The sequence below is a fragment of the Neocloeon triangulifer genome, unplaced genomic scaffold, assembly GCF_031216515.1.
Source record: "Neocloeon triangulifer isolate White Clay Creek 2 clone unplaced genomic scaffold, ASM3121651v1 ptg000013l, whole genome shotgun sequence".
In the NCBI taxonomy this organism is placed as follows: Eukaryota; Metazoa; Arthropoda; class Insecta; order Ephemeroptera; family Baetidae; genus Neocloeon; species Neocloeon triangulifer.
In genome coordinates this window covers 1,510,671-1,525,889 of record NW_026775555.1, presented here as the reverse complement: position 1 = coordinate 1,525,889, position 15,219 = coordinate 1,510,671, and the positions used below count along the sequence as shown (strand labels likewise).

Sequence of the window (15,219 nt, the reverse complement as noted above, 5' to 3'; positions counted from 1 at the left end):
GACGAGTCTTCTCGACATTGCGTGCATTTCCTTCAACAAATAATATGTTATAAAGAGAAGGAGACCACATCAATGGCTGTCACAGTATAAACGATCGCCTTCGAACTGCGGGTCCGTCACTCGGCCTTTGGCCCAAAATGCCCCGAACTTCGATCTCAGCCAGTGCCCGCGCAGTCTGAACTGCCACGGTGAGCATTTGCGACGCCCGAGACACCTCTGGAGGTGCCTGTCTTGGCATGCGGACACTAACACTGATCTCTCGTTTTTCAGGTCGCTGCAGCTATTTAGGTCTCAGCACTTGCTTGCTCAACACAAGAGTCGAGATGAACGTGTCGCAGTGCTCGACAATATCGTCGAGCAGCGCCGAAATCTGCCGCATCTGCCACTGCGAGGGCGAATTGGACGCGCCGCTGATCGCACCGTGCTACTGCGCGGGCTCCCTGCGCTACGTGCACCAGGCGTGTCTGCAGCAATGGATCAAGTCGTCGGACATCCGCAGCTGCGAGCTGTGCAAATTCCAGTTCGTGATGCAAAGCAAAGTGAAGCCGTTCTCCAAGTGGGAGTCGCTGGACATGTCGCCAGTGGAGCGGCGGCGGCTGCTGTGCAGCGTCGCCTTCCACTCAGTCACCCTGGCGTGCGTTGTGTGGTCTCTCTACGTCCTGGTCGATCGCACCGCCGACGAGGTGCGCAAGGGCATGCTCGACTGGCCCTTCTGGACCAAACTGGTGGTGGTGGCCATCGGCTTCATGGGGGGCATTGTTTTCATGTACATTCAGTGCAAATCGTACCTGCGGTTGTGCCAGCGCTGGCGCGCCTTCAACAGGGTCATCCACATTCAGGACGCCCCTGAGAAGCAGCCGGGCGCCATCAGCCTTTCCTCGGTCACCGTCGAGCCGCTGCCACCCTGCGAGGCCAGCAGCCTCCTAGAGCAGGGCGACCTGGGCACTCCCCTCCACCCCATCAACATTGTCCAGCATGTCCCGGTGGCGCCGCCAGACGTTGCCAGCAGAGCGTGAATGCGTCCGCTGCAAATTTCGCTTTGATTTGATGTCTCGCAACTGCCAAAGGTGTTGTGGGAAATTTGTGTTATCGTTGTCCCTTAACCCATGTTGACCTCATCAAGGACACGCGTCCTCTTTTCCGGTGCTCATTCAACCAAATCATCCTTTAATTTAGTTAACTGATTGTAATTTCAAATTTCATATTCCTAACTCATGAAAAGTTTTTTGACTGATATCTTTTATTTGTAAGGTTGTGCCCAAGAAAATCCGGTGCTTTTTTACAGAAAGTTGATGAGCGGAATTTCCCGTGCACAAGTATGGAAATTCGGAAGCACCTCGTCCAAATCACTTTCGCAGTGCTGACGGTGAACCGGCAAAGAAAAACTCGTACAAGGTGATGATGGACAATTATTGAATATCTAATCATAACATATTATTACGGTAACCGCAGTTGTACTTACTGGTTGATTAATTAACTTCATTTGGGCGAGCACTCTACACAGAAACCCTTTGATTTGTGGTAGATGTTGGTCGGAATTTATGAAAGATGTTTTTATTACTTAATTTTTATCATTTCAACCGTGGGATTAACTTCACTATTTAAATAAAGTACTTCTATAGCTGTAAAATTTCTTTGCGTTGACCAAAATGTGGAATTTCGTTTGTGCCATTTGTACATCAAAGGATAACTGGCTGATCAATTCAGAAATTTTGGAAATTGTTGTCTGATGCTCAATTAAACAGAGGCCATGCCAGTCAGTTTCCTTTTTGAAATCGTAGAATGGAAGTGATATGTTGGAGACTAAAGTAAAACGTAACTTGTATTTAATGGATTAAAAGAGAGGCTTGTAAACTATTTTCCTCTGCAAATGTTATATGTGTTGAACTTTGTAGGTTAGTGTGAAAAATGTGATAAAATGGATAAAAACTACCAACTTCATTCTTCTGTCGAGCAAAACAAAGTTTTAACACTCACACAAATTAATTTACTATCTCTCGGTGCTTCTTTTCTGAAAAAGTTGACCAAAGAACAAAATATATTATCAACTGCATAAAATGAGAATGTTCTTTTGAGTTCCTTTGCTGCAAAAAAACTTGATGGGTTCTATATGTTCGAACAAAGTAATAGATTTAGAGAGATGAAAAGCACAGTTCCTTTCTTGAATGGATTTTTATCAATGTTATGGAGAGTGATTTGTTGATTCATGTCGCGGTTGACTGCACTCCGTTCTTGTCAAAATTTGTGCTTGCTTTGAAAAGTGTTTTCAGGCCGATGATATTTAATTTTTTACTGTTTATTTTGAGTTGCGAAATAAAAAGCCACATGGAGTTTATTGCTGGAATTTTATTTGCAGAAAACTGATTTCAAGGTCTACAAAAACACACAAAATAGGAACAAAACAAATCAGTAAAATGCGTTGGAAAATGAACGTTTAAAATCTGCTGCAAGTCAAAAATACTTTGAAAACAACAAACAGTTTTTGCTAAAAAAAAGCTGCAAGGCGGAGGTAGATGGAAATCTTTGAATTTTGCTGTTTGCAACTTATAACTTAGATCCTAACAAATAAATTACTACTTAGAATAGCTTAAAGGTTCATATGAAATCATTAAAAAACGATTTTGTTTATATACAAATTGAGAGCAGGGAGGACACGCACAAAATTGAGTACAAAATATGAGATAAATTTTTTCCAAAGTGGAACACTATGAGATCACTTTAAAACGTCGTGAGCTGGTATTTTAATATTTGTACCACAATCTGAAAGATCCTTTAGCATCTGGCTTGTCAAAAATTTCTGAGACCAAAAATCATCGCTGTTTCAATAATGGCACTTTATAAATTGCAATAAAGCACTTCTTGGAGAAAAATTGTGTCGAAAAATCATCACACACTTTTCGTTTCGAAAGGCACTTCCTCGTAAAATGTTCTACTAAAACGTACTTATTTACAACCATATGTAAAATCTTTTTAAGTAGAAAGATTAATCTTGAGAGATCAATTGTTTACAAAAATATTTAGATTACAAAATTAGGGGAGTATAAAGTTCCTGCCTGGAGTGGCTCCTCTGTGACTCGAATTAGCCCCATTAAATGTAATAATTCGTAGCTGACTAACTCCTCTTGTTTACAAAAAATATAGTTCTAAGTGCTTAGCACTGAGAGAGAATCAGTTCGGTCTCATGAGGGGGCGGCGTTTGCAGGGTCATCTCGGTTTTGACCCGCTTGGCCATGTGCGTCTGGGCGTGCTTGTGCAAGTGGTCCTTGCGGGAGAAGGCCTTCCCGCACTCATTGCAGGAGAAGTTCTTGTCGCCCGTGTGGATGACGTAGTGGCGCGTGAGGTGCTCGTTGCGTTTGAACCCCTTCATGCAGATTGAGCAGACGAACGGCCGCTCTGTGGAGTGACCCCGCTTGTGCTGGTCCAGGTGCTCTTTCCTCTTCAGGGTTGCCCCGCACTCGTCACACTTAAAGCGCCGCTCCAACTTGTGTGTGCTCATGTGTTGGTCCAGCTCATATCTACAATCAAACATTTTTGTTTATCTCTCAAATGGTTACATAATAAGCTTAAACTTCCAAAATTTAATGGAAAATATATCTTTAAATTTATTTAAAAGTTTAAAACTAATTCTCACCTGTCTGCGTAGGCCATGTTGCATTCGGGACAGCAAAACAGGGTGGAACCGTCAAGAGCAGTGGAGACCCTGATTTCTCCAGGGCGATACTTTGGCTTCTTTTCCTTGACCTTGGCCTTCCGAGTTCGCTTTTTCTTTCCATTCGGCGGCACCTCGTCAAAGGCTTGACCCTGTTTCTGCTCCATGTGAGCAGTTTCCTGTTCCTGCTCCATGATGACGTGCATTGACCCGAGTTGTGGGTGACCCATCTCAGGGTAGTCAGGGTGAATGGCCTCTGACCACATTTTTGAATCCTAAATTTCAAAATATTAAGGTGTGATTTTGATTTGTAACATGCTGGCTTTACCTCTAGATGTTTTTCTTCCTCCTTTATGTGCATTGGCTTGACCAGGTCGTGGGCCTCTTGGTATTCGAGAATTTCGCCGTTGGACCCAACCAGGCGCCAGACTGGAGCATTGGCCTGCGTCGTGGGTGGCACAACCATCTTGCTGTCGATGGTTGTCAAAATCGGCATGTTTTCCCACATCATGGGAGCGTACTTGGTTGGAGAGACCTAAAATTTGAAAATAAATTTCACAGATTTATAAATTGTCTAATCTCATTACCTGAACACTGGAGGTCAGCGTTGTGAGTCTGGGAGGACTGCTACTGGGTTCCTGGTGGCTCACTGGGACGTACTGTAGGGTGTCTGCCTGCACAGCGGTGACCATGACTGCGTTTTGAACTCCGCCGTTCAAAAGCATCGGCTCTGAGAATTTTGTGAACTGGTGCATTGGTGGCAACGTTGTGTGGAAAGGGGGTCCAAACGTGGAAAAATTCATTGTGAAAGATATCTGAAAAGTTTATGAAAATCAAAATCGTGCAATTAAAAATTAAATTAATTATTTTAGCAATATAAAACTCTTATCAAATCAAAAAATAAAAGCTTTGTTACATTAATCGTTCAATGTGTCTTCCATCTATAATTTTATTGATAAATTTAATGTAATCAAATTCTGAAAACATTTTGCAGCATAAAAGGCGGCTCATGAGTATAGCGCCTGAACGTTTATGTGGTATGCAACCCGCTCGACACCATAGCAATTAATGGCAATGCTTATGTTCAGTGCATTAAAAGCGGACTTTGCGCAAGAAAATTGACAAAATTTAATCATAAAATGTTATTCTACCATTTGCGCTACAAATTTATGAAAGAAATCAAGCAAAAATTGATGAGATGCTCGCCGAGTGACGGATGCAACCAGCGTTGCGCAGCATCTCTTGTTACTAGGCATAAAAACAGGTGAGACGCTAAACAAAGCTTTGGTCGTTTTGCAAAATTTGAACATGCACAAGCGGAGATTACAAGTTATAAAAATAAAGCAAAAATTCGGGAACAAATTCAGAGCTTGAAACCCGATTTTTATTACCTGATTGACACAAATAAGAAGAAAAATGCGTCTTGTTTACAGGGGAACATCAGCTCACGGCCACCATTTGTAAATTAAGATTGTTTCGCTGTGTTTACGCACAGGAGGCACTGTCGTCGTTGTGCGCACGCGCACGGACCAAAACAGACGAGTTTGACCTTGGAATAATTTGAATCCGTGGGAAAAGTTAGACGGATGCAAAGTTTCGTGCGAATTTCAAGAAAATAAACATAATTCTAACAGGATGGGTAAGTTATTTTTGGACGAAATGTATTAAGAAGTTGCTTTACGTACACAAAAATTTTGTTTTTCTTCGACGGATCGTCAATAAGCTTAAGAACTCGCAGTAACTTTTGTAATATTATTTTCAGGACGACCAGGTCAATTCGATGAGTCTCCTAAGCGAAAAATTTGCCTTCGAAGCCTTACCCTGCCACCGAATGAGGTTTTGTCGAGCCAACGCTCTAAAATGTAAGTTCACAAAATTTTACCATGCGTGTATCAATTAAATTAGTATTAAGTACATAATAATTAAAAATGCATGATTATTTTTTGCTGATAATTTTTTTTTCATCAGGAAAGAAAATAGTGCATCCTCAAAACACACTATCAACTACTCCCCAAAGTCAACATTCCTCAGAGACTTGAGAGATTGTGGGAAAATCATAAAAATAGCAAGGTCTAGACCCTCAAAAAGCCCAAGCACGAAGTCTCCTGAAAGCAAATTTGTCAGAAAATGTTGCCAAAAGAAAAGCACTAAGAAGAATGTGACATCTCACCGACACAAGAAAATCTATTGCCCTTCCGAGGACCTCTCCAGGCTACGAGACTTCCGGCAGTTCAACTGGAACGAGTGCCATCCTGCAGAAAAGAAGAGAAATATTTCACGGAAAGATACGCCTAGCCATATTTGTAAGGCTTTAGTTAAAATTGGAACAAGTAAAAGTAATAATGTTGTATAAAAACAGGTACTCACGAGTACAAACTGAGCGACAGACTTCTGCCTGAACCACTTGCTTCATCAGGGACGGGGGACAGCCTATGCAGTGTTTGCTTGGTGCCTTCAAAAGAGGCAACTTTCAGCAAACACCTTCTCCTTTCTCTGGACGAGGCACAGGAGATTCCAGATCCATACCTTTACAAACCAAGACTGAGGCCAATCAAACACAGACTGATCACAGAAGCTCCTACGTTGAGCTACATTCCACATTTTAAGCAAAGAGTTGGGCAACTATTGACTTCGTAAAACATTGAAACGAAAACGTGAGAAAAGTGATTTAAAAAGCATAATTAAAGAGATGAAATGCAGTTTTAAATTTTTATTATTTTTTCGCTATGCATCAGGAAAAAATAACCAAAATTTCAAATTATCTAGTTAAATTGCAAAATTTAGATCTTGTCCTAGTGGAGAGGAACGAGTCATTATCAGAATTAAAAAAATACGTGTGAATGGCAAGATGGGGCATCGGTACATTTCAAACATTAAAATTGCACTATTCTGTTTTTAAACTCCAGAAATTATAAAATACCTAAGACAATTGCTCTGATCACTAGTTAAAATTAAGATTTGTAATGTTCAGAAATCAATAGAAATGTGCTAATCACTACTTGAACACTCTCCTTCAGAGAGGTCTGCTGCACTCTGCTCTGGTGCTTGTTGAAAAATATCTTCATCATCATTGTCACTGCTACTCAAAGAGAAATCCAAGTCAGTGTTCCGAGGCAATACCTTCTCTTCAGGGGTGCTTCTAAATTGCAGCAGGGAGCTCAGAGTGGGGCATGGAACTGGCTTTTCCTCCTCAACTTTTTCTTTCGAGGCCTTTTTCTTCTTCTGTTGCCGCTTTTTGTTTGCAGCACTTGTTTCCCCCTCGTTGCCGCTCCTTTTTTAGAAAATTAAAATTTGAAAATGTGCAATATTTATTAATTACTTTTCAGCTTGCTCCTGCTCAATTTCCTTGGCCCTGTATTGCCGCGGTTTGCGTTTGGTTATAGTCCTCTGCAGCACCATCTTTTGATGGTTGATTTGAGGGAAAATTGCTGTAAATTAAATTTATGATAAACTCACAAGTTCATAAAAAATTCCTACATTTGTATTTCATCAGAGCTTCCTTGGCAGCATTCATCTCTGCCTGCTGAATGCTGTGGCCAACGGCCGTGGCCAGTCTTTCATTTCGGAAGTAAACAGCCACAGTGTACACCCTAGTGTTGGTAGGCCCAATGCACTGCACCACCCTTGTAAAAAAATTATCTTTGAAAACAATAAATAATCTTTAAATTGTTTTACTTGTAGTAAGGTATGTCAGGTTCTTTCCCGTCCATGGTTCTCAACGTCAAACAACACTGCTGCAGTTTCGACTTCGGGTCATTCCAATCTTGATTCAGAATGAACTGGCGAAGTCTCGGGAAGAAACACACATTGCAGAAGGTTGTGCAGTAATCCAAATCCTGGATTAATAAATTTTCAGTTACAAATTCAAATATCAACAATTAGGGAGGGATTAACGTACCTTGTCAACATAAAGAGAGCCCAACAAAGCCTCTAGTAGATCAGCTCTATCTTTGGTTTTCAGCTCAGACTTAGGGTTCGAGTAAATTGCAAAATCAGTCAGCCCAATGTCATCACAAACTCTGGCCTGTGTCCTGTTATTGACCAGAGAGCTTCGAAGGAGCTAAGATAGAACATTTATTGTCTGTCAATTTGAAAGATCCCAAAATATATACCGAGAGATGCCCTTCGTGGTGGTTTGGGAAATGCTTGTATAGGTAGTTCGAAGCAATCAGTTGGAGAACAGTGTCTCCTAAAAATTCCAGACGCTGATTTGATCCTCTACAAATTTAAAATTAATCCATCTATGATATAAATTTAAGCAGATTGAAATTTACAGAGTAATATTGTTGTATCCAATGCTGCGGTCTGTGAATGCACGAGCTAATAAGCGAATGTGGTTAAACGGAATGCCAAGGTGCTCCTCCTCAAACTTGACCAGTTTCTTGAAGATTAAAATAAAATTATTACAGTTAAAACTTTCACTTAAAATTGCAGCTTTTCCAACCTGTAGAGTGGGGTGTTTTGCTACCCAGTGTCTGTCTCCACTTGGCTCCTCTTGTTGCAGAGGGTGCAAAGGATAGTTGATCCACACACTCGCCAATACACCGTCACCCTTAAAAAACGTCTCAGAGAATACTCGATCAGCAACCTAACGTAAAAAAAATTTTGAAAGGTATATACATGGAAATGACCTCTTACATCAATGCCTCCATCAAGGTACAGGGCGCCCATGAGAGCTTCAAAGCAATTGGCCATGGCATGGCGCAGTTCGAGGTCGTGGCAAAGGTCAGACCCGTGAGCATAAAGCATGAATTCTTCAAGGTGTAGAGTCTGTTTGAAAATGGATAAGTTTTTTTTAAGTTAATTAGAATATTTCTTTTTTTACTTTGGCAAGAAGAGCAAGGTGCTGGTTTTGAACAATCGCAGCCCTGTAGGTGGCTAGGCCACCTTCTTCCAGGTCAGGGAACATGAAAAACAAGTGAATGGAAGACACAAATTCAACAACAGCATCTCCGAGGAACTCGAGACGTTCGTTGTGTGTGATATTTGACTCGGTTTCTGATTTCTTTCCAGGCAGAGACATGATACTGATCAAGGTCTTTATACCTATTGAAAAATTCCACATATTACCAGCTGGTAAGGAAAGCGTAAAAATCTTATACCTCGTTTCCTAGTGTTCTGGTAATGGATCCTGCGGTCTCCATATTCTGGCTGCCGTATTCCGCAGTTTGTCAGAGAGTTTCTTGCATGGTCAGGATTTGTGCCAAAATTCTCTCTAAATTTTTATTTAGACATTAATTCATCCGTTAAAAACAAACCAAATTTACCTGTATGACGGGTGAGTGAGTGCCAGCTGCAGCAGGTAGCGGTTTTGGAACTGGTAGTTGATGATTTTCTCCAGCTGGTCGACAGATTTGTGAAAGCGCAGGTGACAAACTAGAACAGGCAGGACCATGGCATGTTGGACGATGTCAGCCATGATGCCTGTTCGGTTAAAGCCTTCCGATGAAATGGCAACCGTCACATCCCTTTTCATTTTGTTCAGCATTCTCATCTCTTGTAGTTTATCCTCCTTAACTTTCAGATTGTACTTTTCCTCAGACGAAGGTTTCGGCGAGTTTGCAATCAAGTGACGTAGCTTCACATACTCGCGCCATTCTCGATTGTACCTTAGCAAGGAAAACAATCCAATTATCATTATTTATAAAAATGCATTTTTTTTTTATTACTCTGCATTTCCTGCATAGCTCAACTGAGGTGGTCTGATGCCAAAGTGAACAATCTCGGGATAGGTCAGGAAGTCTTTCTTTATTTTTTCTCTATCCAACTGGTCAACTCGAACCGAGCTGGGCTTCATTCCAGGGTTTAAGACGATCATTCCTAAAAGAAAACATTTAAATTATATTACGAGTTAAGATTACAATTTACCTTTCACTTCATCAGCAATGTTCAGCCATTCAGTTTGAGACTTGTTGAGATATTCAAGAAGGTCTTCCTCTTGGACGAGAGGTTTGTTTTGCTCCAACAAATACTTCAGGACTTCACTCATACACAAAATAGAGATACCATTTTCTGCATAACACAATTATCATTATTTAAAGTGCACACAGAATGATATTAAGATCTACCTGGCAGCTCTCGGACAAATCGAGGAAAGAAGTGGAAGCGAGGACACCCATCAGGGTCATTGGCAGCCTTGAGATTGAAGTCGACGAGTTCCAAAATTTCAACAAACAAATATTGATCTAAAACAGAACCAATATGAAATGCGAGCCTTTCAAAATATTGCAAGTTTACAGAAGAGGTCCAGTTCACGCATGGTGAAATTGTAAGGCAAATCCTCATCAATGTACACAATGGTGTACTCGAAATTAAACCTGATGACTTTGCAGACAGGTAGATTGCCCAGAGGGTAGTGGGAAAGCAGAGAAAATCCCTCAAACAAATACTCGTGACCATCATGACTAATCACAGTTGGAAGTTTTGTCTGCAAAAAAATAAGTAAATAATACATGACATTTTGAAAAGAGTAGATCTCCTTACTAGAAAATTTGTGGGAGGTGAAATTGTAATGCGGTAGTGGTAAAGCCGCTCAGCATTGTTTGAGTCGGGATTGCAGGACGCCAGAGGCTCCTCTCCAGCATAGATTCCATGTCGAATACCAGATTTGCGAGATTTCATGCTGCAGCGACAGAGCGGCCCATCATTCATCTCGCCAGGGTCGTTGAACCAGAGCTCAGGGTGCAGTCGGTCAGGATGTTTCTTTTTGTGCTCCAACTCCCTGAGACTGCATTCTCCCTCATCTTCAGAACTTCCGTCGTCGCTGTCAGAACTATCACAGTCATCTTCTTGGCAACCTGAATAAATGATTTGAACCATAAAATGAGATGTAAAAATTAGTTTTAAATTTACATTTGTGGATATGTAGCTTCTGTTTCCTATCCAGAGGAGGATAGGTTGGCTTTGACGCCCTGGCCTGCTGTCCTCGACACAATAGTTCCTTCTCGAACTGCTTGCAAATGTCCAGCTGACGTTGAGTTGGTTGAAAGACTCCTCGGTTGTACTTGTAGTACAATTCGAAAGGGGCGGAACTCACATAAGAATATTTGGCCATCTCCTTAGCACAGCTCTCGTCATTCCTTAATCAATCATGAAAATTGAATGTTAATCACAAAAAGTTGCATGTTTCGTACTTTTCCTCTCCGGGTTCTTTGGGCAGATCTTCATTAGACTTCGAGGTTTCCGGCTTGGATTGACTAGCGGCAGGTCTAGGAGGAACTCGACCAACAGGCTTTTCCTTTGGTCTACTGGGAAGCGGTCTTTTTTCTGATCGACTCAAAGATCTCACATCCCTTGACCTTGATAGACTGGGTGAGCCTCTTCTATCTCTTGGACTTCTGTTGTAAAAAAAGATTTTAATCAAGAAATAAATATAAATCGATAGTAAAACCTCTTTCTGGGACTTCTGCTCCTGCGACGAGGTGGACTTCGATTCCTCCGTGGGCTCCTTCTTCTTTCCCTTTTTGATGCAGGACTACGACTTCTTGGTCTTCTTGCTTGACTTGACCTGCTAAAGGTTATTTTAAGAAAATCATTCATCTAATTAGTAACTAATTGAACCTTGATTTATTATAAGAGACGTGCCCTCTTGGAGGCGATCTGAGGGAGGAGGTTGTGTCCTTGTTTAAAAGCAGCTCCATGATTTTGTCTGCCCTTTTGGCGCTGACCTTGTAGCCTTCCAGTTCAAGCACTCCCTTGCCATCCTTCGGAATTGCTGGTGCAATGGGCAAGATTGGCGGAGGTGGCACATTTAGAGGCGGCAGGTAGCTTGGAGGCGGCGCGGAGAAGTCGGTGGGCAAGGGTGGTGGAGGGTACGCCCCATATGAAGTGCTAACCGTTGTGTAGTGGTGAACCTCGGTGAACTGCTGACGACCGGCTTCTCTGACGGGGGTGGTCGAGGTGCCGCTTTTAGGGTAGAACTCGACTCGCTGCGTCGTTTGCACGGTGTATGACGAGTGGGTGGGCACGTCTCGCCCGCTATACGACCAGTAGTCGCCGGCTGCAGGGTCTTCCGGAGGTCGAGACATTTTCTGGCTACAAAAAAATTTTGATCACAAACATATGAACAAAAAAATTTTCGGCATTTTCAATCATATTTTATTTACATTATTACCTGTCGTAGAACTTTGTTTCAAAAAGCAGTATTATTTTATTTAAATTCTGCAGCAAATAATAATAAAAATTAATAAACCATGCATGCTGCTACTTGCTGCACCACGAGTGGGTTGATCGAGTGCTCATCGCTCGTTTCGTTTGTTTTCTTTTCTTCTGTTTTCTTTTTGCAGGCCACAACCTGCACCATTCCTTGTCGGTGCTGCCCTCTATTGGCTTGAATTTTTCGCGCTCTCACGTCCTCACTGAATGGAGTGGCGGGGGGAAGGAGAGGGGGAAGGGGGGAGATCAAAAGTATCCAATTCCAAACTTGTAAAAAAGAAAGATCCGAGGTCCGAAAAGATCATTTTTCTCTTTTCAAAGGCACGCGGGGGTTCGCCGATCGCCGATCTGCATTCTTTGTGTACCGGCTTAATCACGACTAGCAACTCGTTCTTTAGAAGCTTCTAGAGACAAAAGAAGACTTTTTCAGCAAGATGGGTCGCAAGAAATTGTCGCAATGCAAGTCGCAGCGCGGCTTCCAGAGGAAGAACCAGGAGGAGCGAAGGTGGACAAGGAAGGAAAAGGCGATGTTGCTGTTGGGCATCCATCTTTACGGCACGGAAAACGAAGAGTTTCTGCAGCAGTTTGTGCCTCAAAGGAGCGAAACCGAGTTGCTCAACTTTCTGCAGATGCACAAGCTGGACGGCATGTGGAAGCCGAAGAACCCCGAGGCCGAACCACCCATCGACCTGTGGCTTAAGAACATGGGTGCCAATGCCAACGATGACGACGATGACACCAACGACGACACCAACGGCTGCCTTAGTGATGATAACTCGTCGATGGTAATCAGCGAGGTATGGGGAAAATTTGTTTGAATCAAAATCATTTGGATTGAAATTTTTATTTTCGATCAAGGTGTTAAAGATGATTGCTGTTTGCGAAAGGCACCCTCGGCCTGAAGATATTTTGGGGATCAATTTCAAGGAGATCTACAACTACTTGGGCACCATCTTCGATGGCACTCACCCCAGGTTAGTAAAAATTTTGTAAACTCTATCTAATAAATAAATGTTGTTTTTTCCACTTTATAGAGGGATCTCTTTTCCATCAGCCATGTTCATTAACAGGTGCTGCCTTCGGCTGGCCCATATGACCATCAACCCTACCAACAAAAAGCAGTGCATTGTCACAGAGTACCTCAACAAAGTCAGCCCCTCTGCCAAAGACATGGATGTCAAAGTCTCCTATAGCAATGCACCATTTAAGGTAACAATTTCATTTGCACCATATCTCTTATAATTAAAAACTGGATTTTTATTTTTTAGGCTCCTGCTGAGGGCAGCATCAATGCAGACAAGGATCTGAACCCTTTAAAGGTGCCTTGCAAAATGTTGATGCTTGCACCAAAAGATGCTGCCCGGTTCTCTGGTAACTGGCAGGAGATGAGAAATTGGCAGGCCTTCATGTTGCCCCCAGAGGCAGTGGCCAATCCTGAGTTTCCTGTGTCTCAGACCGAAGCAGTTCAATCTGGTTGATGACACGGAGGAGAATGGTTGTTGGTAGTAATTTATGCTGAGTTATTGACATTGAAAATTCAGGTGTGCAGGAAGATTAATTTTTGGATAATTCTAATGGGTTATTAAAGATAAACTTCATCAATGATTCAAATTACCTTCAGCAAATTAGTTGAGCCTAACCGGAAAAATATTTTTCTGATTGCTTGAAAATGATTCTTTTTTACATGTAAAGACGACCTGAACAAAAATTTCATTAAAGCCTTTTTCCTAAACTAAATATGATTGTTGCAACTTAAGCAATTTCTAGCCCACATAAATCTCAAGATTATATGTGTAATTTTGAGACGAGTGTCTTTGTTTTCTCTCTAATGACAAGATAATACCTATCTTCAGAAACAACTTTTCTCGTCAAAGGTCAATACAACTTAAAGACACCTACAGGCTGAAAATTGAATATACTATAATGAAAATCTCAATTCAGTTTTCATCTTTGACGCGATTTTTGCAAACCCATTCCATTAATGTATTTTTTAAAAGAGGAAACAATGAGGACAGCGAGCTTTTTAGGCGGCTCAATGTTAAAAATTTCCGCTTAATAAGCTCTCGCGGCTGCTCTACAGTTCATGCCCAAATTCAATTTACCAAGCACGCTTCAACATTTTGCAGCCCTTAAAACTTTTGCTGTGAAAAAGCGCTTATTATCAACACCAATACAATGTTTGCTTTTGCGGTCTCGCGTATTATTATAATGCGTGCTGCGGTCAGTCGTACTTTCGCAGCGTGTGAATTATTTATCAGGCGAGCATTTGTGACCGCGCACATTAAAATAATGAAATGCGCTTGTAGAAAAAAAATGAACCTTTGAGTTAGTAAAATTTCATTGCCAGCAAAATTGGGAAATAATTTGAACTTTGTCTCATTGTCAAAATTGCGAGACCGCCTCAACTCCGGAGGTCTTTTGCTGCATCGCATCTGCTTTTTTTTATTTTTAAAATCTAAAATGTTGTTCTCCTCTTTTGATATATTCAATTAAAAAAAAAAAACTAATTTATGTAATACCATTTTCTGCTTGAGTCAATTTTAAAATTGTCAATAAATTATAATGCTTGGAGAACAATTTAATTTATTATCCACCCGGGTGTGGTAATGAAATGCCTCTTGAAATGGGGTTTTACGATAAAAGCGCGCTTAAAGCAAACTAAGTCAAACCACACTGCGCAGCATGAATATGATGATTCAATTACTCCGGCGTGCACATAATCCACAGCTTGTTTCGAAACGGAGTTTGCCTCTCTAAAATAATTAACACCTATTTACTTATTCAGGACGCGCAGCTCCCAGTTAATGCAGCTAATCAAAGTCTTGGGTGATGCTCAATGTCTATATATGTGTGCAAGCAGGTTCATGCCTGTGAATGATAATATGATGGGAAGACGAACGGGGCCCTCGCAGCTCTGTTTATTTTTCTTCCTATCTCGACTGTCATTAACTTTGCAAGCACTGCCGGAAATATCTCAGAAGAGCAGCGACGAAGTCAAATATTGAAAATACGTCGATTTTTATGAATTTTCAGAAGTCGCGGCACAATATTCAGGTTGAAGAGAATTTTAAGGATTTAATGTGGAAATCCAGAACGGAAACTTTTTATTAATGACCGAATGTCTTATCAACAAGCAAAGTTCTTGTGCACAGTAATGATTATTTTTTAATCTCCCCAAGCTTTTATTACAGAAATCTGCGTCAATCTGAATCAAGCAGTGACGAGGAAGAATTTGAGAATATCCTGCAGGAAAACAAGGATAAACTGGAAAAAGAAATAATTTTTTCAAAATTAAATGGGTTCTCTAAAACTAAAAAAAATCATATTGAGATTGCCGAAGAATTATTAAAACGAGAAGTGTTGAATTACAACAACATTTTGGCTCTTCAAAATTCATCTTTTTTTCTTCAGTTTTA

The 15,219-nt window shown here is 41.3% G+C and overlaps 5 protein-coding genes across 7 annotated transcripts; 3 read left to right on the top strand and 2 right to left on the bottom strand.

Annotated features, from left to right (window-relative positions):
- Positions 1-29: 29 nt before the first annotated feature.
- On the top strand, positions 30-2,335 carry LOC132198610 (E3 ubiquitin-protein ligase MARCHF8-like). The gene is made up of 2 exons (XM_059622726.1): positions 30-188; positions 271-2,335. Exon 2 carries the CDS (start codon positions 324-326, stop codon positions 1,014-1,016), a length of 693 nt encoding a protein of 230 aa, XP_059478709.1. The 5' UTR covers positions 30-188; positions 271-323; the 3' UTR covers positions 1,017-2,335.
- LOC132198608 (zinc finger protein with KRAB and SCAN domains 5-like) lies at positions 2,330-5,138 on the bottom strand. Its single transcript, XM_059622724.1, has 5 exons — positions 5,041-5,138; positions 4,237-4,464; positions 3,978-4,184; positions 3,632-3,924; positions 2,330-3,515 (listed from the first exon to the last, which is right to left on the bottom strand). The coding sequence occupies exons 2-5, from the start codon at positions 4,450-4,452 to the stop codon at positions 3,152-3,154; spliced, it is 1,080 nt and encodes a 359-aa protein (XP_059478707.1). The 5' UTR covers positions 4,453-4,464; positions 5,041-5,138; the 3' UTR covers positions 2,330-3,151.
- Positions 5,139-5,150: 12 nt separating this feature from the next.
- Positions 5,151-6,375, top strand: LOC132198609 (uncharacterized). Its single transcript, XM_059622725.1, has 4 exons — positions 5,151-5,288; positions 5,412-5,511; positions 5,618-5,952; positions 6,009-6,375. The coding sequence occupies exons 1-4, from the start codon at positions 5,285-5,287 to the stop codon at positions 6,284-6,286; spliced, it is 717 nt and encodes a 238-aa protein (XP_059478708.1). The 5' UTR covers positions 5,151-5,284; the 3' UTR covers positions 6,287-6,375.
- Positions 6,345-11,931, bottom strand: LOC132198607 (ribonuclease 3). Of its 3 annotated transcripts, none has more exons than XM_059622721.1 (22): positions 11,841-11,931; positions 11,210-11,683; positions 11,040-11,159; positions 10,783-10,986; positions 10,502-10,728; positions 10,133-10,446; positions 9,887-10,076; positions 9,718-9,834; positions 9,518-9,661; positions 9,319-9,469; positions 8,917-9,258; positions 8,752-8,864; positions 8,475-8,695; positions 8,288-8,419; positions 8,094-8,237; positions 7,924-8,030; positions 7,762-7,867; positions 7,548-7,709; positions 7,325-7,485; positions 7,127-7,272; positions 6,969-7,077; positions 6,345-6,920 (listed from the first exon to the last, which is right to left on the bottom strand). In XM_059622721.1, exons 2-22 carry the CDS (start codon positions 11,674-11,676, stop codon positions 6,638-6,640), a joined length of 3,960 nt encoding a protein of 1,319 aa, XP_059478704.1. In that variant the 5' UTR covers positions 11,677-11,683; positions 11,841-11,931; the 3' UTR covers positions 6,345-6,637. The 3 variants fall into 3 exon arrangements, with proteins under 3 accessions (XP_059478704.1, XP_059478703.1, XP_059478706.1); XM_059622720.1 differs by having other exon boundaries at positions 11,763-11,923; XM_059622723.1 differs by having other exon boundaries at positions 11,040-11,156; positions 11,763-11,923.
- A 137-nt stretch (positions 11,932-12,068) lies between these two features.
- Positions 12,069-15,206, top strand: LOC132198959 (uncharacterized). Its single transcript, XM_059623311.1, has 4 exons — positions 12,069-12,600; positions 12,662-12,777; positions 12,838-13,012; positions 13,072-15,206. Exons 1-4 carry the CDS (start codon positions 12,238-12,240, stop codon positions 13,279-13,281), a joined length of 864 nt encoding a protein of 287 aa, XP_059479294.1. The 5' UTR covers positions 12,069-12,237; the 3' UTR covers positions 13,282-15,206.
- The last annotated feature ends 13 nt before the right edge of the window (positions 15,207-15,219 follow it).